This window comes from Mesitornis unicolor, unplaced genomic scaffold (assembly GCF_000695765.1).
Source record: "Mesitornis unicolor isolate BGI_N332 unplaced genomic scaffold, ASM69576v1 scaffold25309, whole genome shotgun sequence".
Lineage (NCBI taxonomy): Eukaryota > Metazoa > Chordata > Aves > Mesitornithiformes > Mesitornithidae > Mesitornis > Mesitornis unicolor.
Window position 1 is genome coordinate 6,798 of NW_010206935.1, and position 9,447 is coordinate 16,244.

General features: G+C 37.3%; 1 protein-coding gene across 1 annotated transcript in view; it reads right to left on the bottom strand.

Annotated features, from left to right (window-relative positions):
• Positions 1–206: 206 nt before the first annotated feature.
• Positions 207–9,447, bottom strand: part of ZNF407 (zinc finger protein 407) — a gene marked incomplete at its 3' end in the record, with an annotated part of 108,900 nt that continues 99,659 nt past the window's right edge. The window contains exon 3 of the mRNA XM_010191967.1: positions 207–281. Coding sequence (XP_010190269.1) covers positions 207–281 — 75 coding nt within the window. The remainder of the gene's footprint in view (positions 282–9,447) is intronic.

A 9,447-nucleotide genomic window follows, 5' to 3' on the forward strand; every position in this document is an offset into this window, starting at 1 on the left:
ACATAGACTTGCTCTCTACAGCAATTTTTTTATTGACACGGACAGACAGGTCATAAACATCACACTGGCAGAACATGTTAGCTCCCTCTGTAGATGGAGATGAGCTAAGATGAGCTATAAGTCCATTTTGGGTAAGCTAAATATTGCAGAAAAGGTCTCCACATATTGTATGAGGTAAAATGAGAAAGAATTTTAAAGTAGTTTACCTTTCTTTGGGTGTGCCAACTCCATGCTTGCCCAGTAAATGAGTATTCAAATGCTTCTTCATCACAAACGCCACCCTATCAAACAAACATAAAACCCAGGAATATTATTTTTTTCGTTAATACTTTAAAAAAAATATCCAGTATTTTTCTGTTTTGAGCATGCAGTTGATCATATTTTATTAAAGGTGGACTTTTAAAAACCTCTGCTAGACTATTATTTAAATCTGGGAGTCCATTCTGTAATGATGGGCTTTCTTCAGATTGCACTCACTTGGCTATTTTTCTTACAAATACGTAATCAGAACCATACATCACTGTTCAAAGAATGGAAAACCTGCTTCTGCTTCTCTTTGCAAATTAAAACATCTTATACAATATACTGATAATATAGTCTATTTTACCTAAATAACATTTTCTTGTTTTAAACCAATACAGCTTTAGTTACACCTTTAAGTTTAATGGGCCCATCCTGCAACCCTTCCTCATGCAAGTAGTTCCATTGTTTTTAATGAGTAACACAAAAATACAGCAAGATCAGATGCTTTAATCACTGCTTATGTCTGGTCAAACTTCACTGTATTAATTATTTAAAGGGGTATACAAGGAAGCAAATTAATAGCCTTAGTTATTTTATAGCCTTGTGAAAAAAAGAATGGAAAAGGTGAAGCACTTGTTCACAAATATACTTGGAACAGGAATATTGTTCAAACTGACAAGATATTGTTCAAAGCATAAAGAGTAGCAACAAAACATATCCTACCTGGCATTAGGTTTCTACCAAACAAAAGAGATCATTTACTTTAATTTTGGTGACAAACATAATGAAACAGATAGGAGCCTATCAAGCGCCATTCTTCTGCTGATAAGACCATACCATCTATTTAATTATGTCATGTGACTGCTTCAAACAATTTAGATATCAGACGGAAGCTTCAAACTAAAATGGTTCTCTTGATAAGCAAAAATTTTACTGCTGCAACTTTCAGTGTGAAAAGGGCTTGCAAACATTTTTGTTAATTATGTATTACAGCTGTCCTTCATAAAGTTAATTACTAATAGCTGAAAGGCAATAGACTCTATTTGCATATGTACATGAAAGGCATGACATATGCAAAAATATGATTTTAATTAGCATTCCATGATATGAAGGGCTACAAATCAAACTGGCATGTTATAAGATTTTTAACATTAAACGCTGAATTCATGTGGACGTGTTTGCAGTAATGGACAATGGGAGCACTGTAAAACACCAGCACTATGGGGTATAAGAGCAACAAAAGCCAAGAGACGGTACTTTTCTCTTACAAATATGTTAATGCAGCTTCTCCATGTCTGATCTACTTTGGGCACTTTCACATTATTATAGAGAATCTTTCTTGTGCATCCCTTAAGGTGTAAGAATATAATTGTCTTATATAAATGATAGTCATTTCCTTATTTTTTATAAAAAGACATTTAAAAAATACCTTAAATACTTTTTCCTACACAATTTAAAAGTATGGCATCATAATCATTACAACTGTGAATCATCTATCGCACCGTTACCATCATTAATATGCAAGTGCCATCAAAATTACTGTACACAGGGAAAATAATTGTAACAAAATAAAAAAAAAGTGTTCTAATAACAGCACAAGGCATTCAAAACATACTGCCCTTGCTTTTTGGCAGAAATATTAACCATTCCCACAAAACTGTGAAAGGTTCCAAACAGATTTTAATTTAGTAATATTTGTATTTCCTGTTACAAATCCCCATCCTCCCCCTTCTCTAAAAGAAAAAGAAAACCAAAGATATTACTGTGAAAGGGCAATGTGCAATTAAAGTTGTAAAGGCACACTTTGCTATTTACGTGGAATATAAAGATCCCAACCAGCCACAAAGTATTTTTTAGGGAAGGTTTGTTATTTTTTTTCCTTCCGAGCCTGTGTATTTGAAGCTTCCAAACAGAAGCTGAACATTTCTTATACAGCACAACTGCAGGGGGTACAGACAGACATACCTTTCTGCAAAATCAAAGACAAAGGCCTTGTTAATAATGTGAAGCAATTAATCTCACATTAGCTGCCTCCTCTCTGTTGTATCTAGGTTCTGAGTAACCATTTTGCTGCTGTTACACAGCACAAATAAAATGAAGACTGACGCAGAAAGTGCCTCGACGCCTACTAACATTTTAAGCTTTTAATGAAGGCTTGAAGACTTCCATGTTGAGGAGCACAGAATTGTTCCCTGCAAGTCTGGAGTGCTGAGCACCTCAGGAACAGCTCCCCCCCTAACAGCATCAGGCCTTACAAATAAAAGCGGAATTGCTATTTTCATAAGACATTTAAAACAAGATCGAAAAAATACATATTACCAACAGAGATAGCCCTTACTGAAACAAAAGACTTATTTTCCTTAGAATTGAGGCAAAGTCTAAACATCTTGGTTTGGATGCTGGGTTTGAGGACGACCTAAAAAAAAAAGAATACGACAGGTGTGGGAACTATTTGTGTATGTTTACCAAATACTGCAGGTGATTTTAAGAGAGAGGTGGTAGTGGTGTTTGCTGGGTTTACAAAACAAACACAAAAAGTGTTTTCAGTACATTGTTAACTCCGGGTTTCTAAACAATTACTGCTTTAGTAGTCAAAAAATACTGGTTTTATCTATGCCAACAACTTATCTCTGCTGACATGAATCAGTTATTCTTAAGATACTGCCAGAACTGAATGGACAGACATGACTTAGTCTTGGTCTTTCCAAACGAACCTTAAGGGAAGTCTGGTTGGGACCAGTAAGTACTCAAGGAGTGAATGCTTTCATGATATGTTCCTCTAATAAATCTTCAAAATCAAAGATAATCTTTCTGTGAGCTTCAGTAAGCACCAATTCGGGCTTCGCTGAATTTCTCATTTCTTATTTTTAAAACCTAGTGGAAATAGAAATGCCCACATGCTAGAAATTAACTGGCTTCAGAAACACATCACAAACAAGGAGGAAAAACCTGCAATTGCCATGCTCTGTGTTTCCAGTAGATGCAAACCAGGTCAGACTAGAGGCCTGGCAGCAGTTTTACAGACTCTGATCTGGACACCGTCCTCCCCAAACGATATGAAGACAAGAAGCGACAGTCCAGCTGATTTCCTGAGGTTCAGCTCTTGCAGGGCAATGTCTAGTCTCTACATTCAAGTCATAATCACTGGGAGTTCCCTCCATTCATTAAGGAAGACTGCTCCTAGAAGCCTCCTCTTGCAGTGGAAAAAGGTAAGTAGGTAGGATTTTGTTTGCTTGCAGTGCCAATCGATTGGGTTAACTTTTTTAGTGTTTTTCAACTACTCTGGCTGCAAACCAGCAACATCCTCTGTCTTATACGCTCTATGTTCAAACTTCAGGACAGATTAAAGACAAGTTGAAAAATGACACAGAGCTTTAGAATAGCATCCACAGTCCCTATAGACAATTTTTTGTACATAAACTATAAATAAAAATAACTTTCAATCATAAATATATGAGCACCTTTCCCAAAATAAATTTGCAGAATATTCTGTTTTCAGTTTAGAAGAGTTGTGGCTTTGTAGGAACGTGTCCACTCATATTCCACGGCAGTCTTTAAACAGCACTTGGACTCACTCTGAGAATATCTGTAACTGATTTAGAAGCCTCCATGGACTTGTCTTCAGTTATAAAAGCATATTTTAATGTACAAAAGAAACAAAGGGACTTCTAATTCTGGGAATAAAGAAACATATTGGACAATCTTTACTTCCACTTTTTATTCTAGTGTAATACAAGTCCTTCAGCATGTACAGTGTTTATCACCGCAGTACCCAAGGAATATGAACAATCTGTCATGTATTGTCTGTTCTCTCATTTCCTCTGCAGGGAGAGAATTGTGCTCTCTGAAGTATCTTGTTTTGAGAGGGCAAAGGATTTTAGGCTTTATTATGTTTTGAATCTATAATAGCTTTTTCCTTTTTAATATGCACATTGCTGTGTTATTGAAAAGTTAAAAAACAAACAAAAGAAAACACAAACCAAAACGAGCATTCTGGACCACAAAGTCACGAAATCTCTTATTTCCTGAGTGTCCACCAAGTGCTCAGCCTTGGCCTACTTCCAAGGAAAAAGCTACATCTTACCTCTACCAGAAAGTCTCTTGAAGCCACGTCAACAGACCAGTCATCTTGTAACTGCACGTAACTGCTGAGGAGGACCAGCACGAGAATTTATTTTTGTGGAACTCTACAAACAAGGTATCCAGCAGCTAAAGAGCAATTTTAAATCACTTCTCAGTGGATACATTGCTCTTTGCAACTGCTCCTGGAGAATTTATCTTACAGACAACAATGTTCAATGACGGCAGAAAAGTCCAGGAGAATAACAATGAATATCTGCCCTTTATTCATATTCTCAATATCCTTTACATCTCCTTTAAACTGTCCAGAATCTCTTCATACATAATTTAACTCAGAGAATACAAGGAAGCTACTGCACGACATGTGCAGGCCCCAAGTACATAGGAAGTTTTAATAAGCTCCTTGAAAGCCTTATTTAAAAACAAAACCAAACAAAGAAACAAACCACACCTACAAACAAAACCAGAAAAGCAGAGTAGAATGCTATCATTTTAAGTTAGCATTTAGTAGTTGGATTTATCATCAGTTTCAGGCACTGAGAAAGGATAGAATGGTTTACCAATTTGGATAATTCACATGGGAGATCTGAGAGCTTCAAGCAATAAGAAGAGAATTAAAATGGTATACACCATCACAGAACATAAGGAAATAATGTATTATCCTGTCCGCATCAGATTTAATTTTCCATGATCTGTGCTTGAATTTCTATGCCTGTATCTTCACTGGCAGCAGAAACTAGAAAATCAAGGCAAGCTGCATGGATCATGCCAAGAAGGGGGACAGTACATCTGGGCAAGTAAATAACAACTTGGACTCAATGGTTCTTGTTACCTAAATGAAGTGCTCTTGCTCTTTGCTGTGTCTTGAAATACACTGCAAACCCTAACCATTCAGAGTTGAATGAGCAATTCACCTGGAGTCATGCCAACAGGTGTATCAATCAGTAAGAGAAAGAAATAGTGGAGTTTCGCAAGGAATATCATGACCCACAGATATTTCAGAATGTCCAGTAAAATTTGTATTTGTAATTACAGATTTTTGCATGTACTTCAGATTTGTACACATAAAAATAGAACTTCATATGTTCAAATCAGCACTTAGTCAAATAGTGCATAAACAGTCTATACAAACTTTAAAACCTAAGTTTTTAAAGTCTCAAAATTATATAAAAAGTTGCTACCCCATCTCATCTGTCCGTCAAGGTCTTATAGGCAGCAGGTCAGCTTCAGGAACAAGAGCTTAGAGGAAAACACAGAACTGCCCAGAAAGCAATGGTTTTCTATGAAGAAGTAATCTTTTTTTTTTCCATGCATCAAAAGTCTAAATTCCTGGGAATTTCTTCAAGTCCATCATTCATGGATGTTTGCTGATTCTGAAGGGTGCAGAGCAGGGCGCTGATAACTCTCTTGCATGACTGCGCGCAAGGGACTCAATTTAAAAGAAAGTATCTGGCAGGGCAGAGTCTGGTGTGGAAGATATCCAGTAGTCTGAAAGGCTTCATGCCCTTTGTGACAAGATGTCAGGTTCAAGTAAATATCTGGCAGGGCGAAGTCTAGCGTGGAAAACATCCAAATATCTGAAAAACTTCATGCCCTCTGTGACAGGACGTCAAGTCCTAGAACCCTGCACAGGAAAGCTGGGGTTTTCTGCTGACTCATTTAGCAGCCAAATGAAGCAGGTCTTATTACTTACAGCTAACAGTTACGGTTATTCTTCTTAAGTTAGGGGAAAAAAAAAAAGTAACAATCAATACCATTTCAGAAGATTAACAAGTCACACATAATCACCCAGTCTGCGATGCTGAGAGCACTGACCCACGGCTTTGTACTCCCTGCTGACCCCATGTGTAAAAGCAGGATATGGCTATTTTATGCTCCACCCTCTCTAACACTCATAATTAAACTGGCAAGTAAAGTGCATACATTTGGCATATGTGGTTCCTTCCTCCTCATCTTCAACTGTGAGCAAGTTGGCAGACTGGAAAACACAAACTCTTTCTCTTGAAAAGAGATACCAAAGGAGGCAAATGAGGACAACTTTGCCATCACTTGCAAGACAAGAACCAGAGTAACACAGGAAGAATATAATGGTAATTCACAGAACCTAAAGATTAACATAAGTTTTAAATTTCTAAGAATTATTATCCTTTCTGCCTTAAGTTTGAAGGTGGTTTTAAAAAAAAAAATTCCATGCAACAAACAGGGTTTTTTCTTAATTATTTATTAACTTTTCAAACTTTGCCATGGAGATGTTTTGCTGCTGAAGTTCAAAACCCAACATTTTCAAAAATTAATTTTATGTCAATGTGCAATCATCCCTGCAACAGATTACAACGTTCTTTCCTAAAAATACACCATCTCAATTTTACTGTTACTTTACCTCGCAATGAAGCTGAGATGCCCAATGAAAAAAAATGGAGAAGACAATTTACATTAGTGGAACACCTGTACACAGCTTGAACCCAAGGTAGACCCAAGGAGTATCGCAGCAGCTAATGTTTCTGACTTCCTTTGAACAGAATGACAGACAACAGGATTGTCAATGTGCTGTTCAATGACCTGCATCAATCTCCAGAATAATTTACTGCTATATCAGACAGATCATTATGGATGAGTTGCACACTATCAATCAATTGACTGTGTTGTTCCTGAATATTCCTGCATCTGTCACCCAGAAGAGAGAGATCTCCCTCAACATATTCTTGTTGCTTTCTGTCACAAATCTACATCCTTCAAAATGTGCGAGAATTATTAGCCACGTGACAGTGAAGTAGCAGCAATGGGCATAATTACCTCCTTTTACATATTCTGGTAGAAAAGACCCGTGTACACAGGAAGGGATAACTAAATAAAACAGATAACTATTGCTCTACTCAAGCTGGCATGGAAAGATCTTGCCATCCAAATTTGCCAAGTCCTCTCAATATTCCTCTTTTAAGATACGTATATGATGCAAGGACTGTGGCAAAAGAGGAATACACTGGCAGTATTTACATTACTTCCCTCCTCCCATCCCCCATGGGGGAACTCACGTATTTCACAGAATCATGGTAAGGTTAGGGTTCGAAGGGACCTTCAAGATCATCCAATCCAACCCCCCTGCCATGGGCAGGGACACCACACACTAGACCAAGTTGCTCAAAGCCCCAGCCAACCTGCCTTCCAGGGACAGTGCATCCACAACTTCCCTGGGCAACCTGTGTCAGTGTCTCACCACCCTCACAGTGAGGAATTTGTTACTGTGTGCCTCACCTGAAATTACCTATTTTTTAACTGAAATCAGAAAGGTTTCCTGTAAGTTGGCCACAGGTCCATTCTGAATTTTCGTGGTTTTGCAGTAGTTTGTTTGGTGGGGTTTTTTTAAGACAAGAACAACCCTTCAACAGTAGATGCACGAATAAGCCAACTCCAGACACTGATAACTCTTATTAACAAGAAGGTAGGACGAAACTTAAGAGTGCAACTCGGAACTTTTAGATTTGGAGAACTGGGAACTTTTATATTTTGGTACGTATGCCACTCACACAGCATACAGTGAACATGGAACAGTTTAAGTGTACTGACAACAATTTCCAGAGACAACGCACTTTCCCTCCTTAAAGGGGAGAGAAAGCCGCTACACTGTTTAATGCAGAACCTGATGCTGAGAATGGGACTTAGTTACTTCAAAAGAATCTTACAATGACGCTCAAAGTGCATAGGCTGGATGGCACTACTGAACACTACTAGTGCACAGACAAATATTTCTGTAAACAATGCAGGATAATATTATATACAAGAAATACAGTTTGGACCATATAAAACACCATCAATAGAATTTCAGATATGCAAGCATAAGAAGTGACAGAACAGGGTCCAAAGCTTTACCTATTTCATAATACCATAATAAAACACCACCAGAAGGTCCTGTCTGCTGTTTCAACTCATAACAGCATGTAAACCAAGGGAAATACTTGTCAGCTTAAAGTAGAGGATTTCTCTGAAAACAAGGAGTAGATTTTTCCTTATGGTACCCTTTGACATCTGAAATAAACAAGGGAGAGCTTCAAGTGGTGGCATCTTCTCGCTGCCCCCGCCATCCAAACATCAGTAGTTAGGATGGCTCTAAAATTCACAGCAAAATATCATTTAGTAATAGACTAAAAATTAATGACCAGTGAAACAGGTCAGACAAAAAAAAAACAAAAACCCAAAGAAAATGCAATCAATTTTAAGAAATGCATACCTTTTAGTTCTCCCCAAACACCCATGCTTAGAAATAAAACTGAAGTTGTTCATGCACCATTACTAAAAATAACAATATACTTCAACAGTACGCTACTGGGTATTCTTCTCAAACAAAACAAAATGTAATAAAGTATTTTATTTTTGTTTTAAACTTCATTTTTCCTACTGAATGGGAATTGATCTACTGTCCATCTAAATAACCACAATTCTGCAATGGAGTAAAAAAACCCTAAAACCAAACCCACAAAACGTTAGTGAGTAAAAAAAATTAAATAAATAGGAGTTTATTATACAGTATATTGCTAAACTGATAACTGTAAATAAACAAATGGCTCTCCACTTATTTTGCTTGCTTAATGAGCAGACTAAAAATAGCTGAAGAGTGGCAAAAACTTTAAAGTCAGAAGGTGTTCACTCTGTCAGGAAATCACCTTACAAATATATGAGAAAATTAGTACCGCTACAAGAAATGTTTGTTTCAATATTCAGAGGCGTTAATGAATGTTAAGTGATAATGGTAGACAGCAGCAGTGTGTAATTACATTTCCAAACACACCTTACCAAATCACTTCTAAGCTAAGAGAATCACATGTTCTATTAATTTTCATTGGTTATCAAACATCTGTAACTGTCACCTCTAACAGGTGTTTGGTAATCTAACAGCTGCACAAAGTACTAAAAAAAAAAAAAGAAGATAGAATCACAATGTGCTTTCTGTAGCGCCGCTATAAACTCTCCGTCTACCCCAGTGCAGAACCCTCTTTGTCTAAATTCTGAAATGCAACTTTGGGCCTAGTGTTTGGAGTGCCTTGCACCTACTGGAGATTACAGTCACCATCCAGAAACAGGACACCACCAGAGAAAACACTTGTTATGCTAAATGGGGCTGCAGGAATG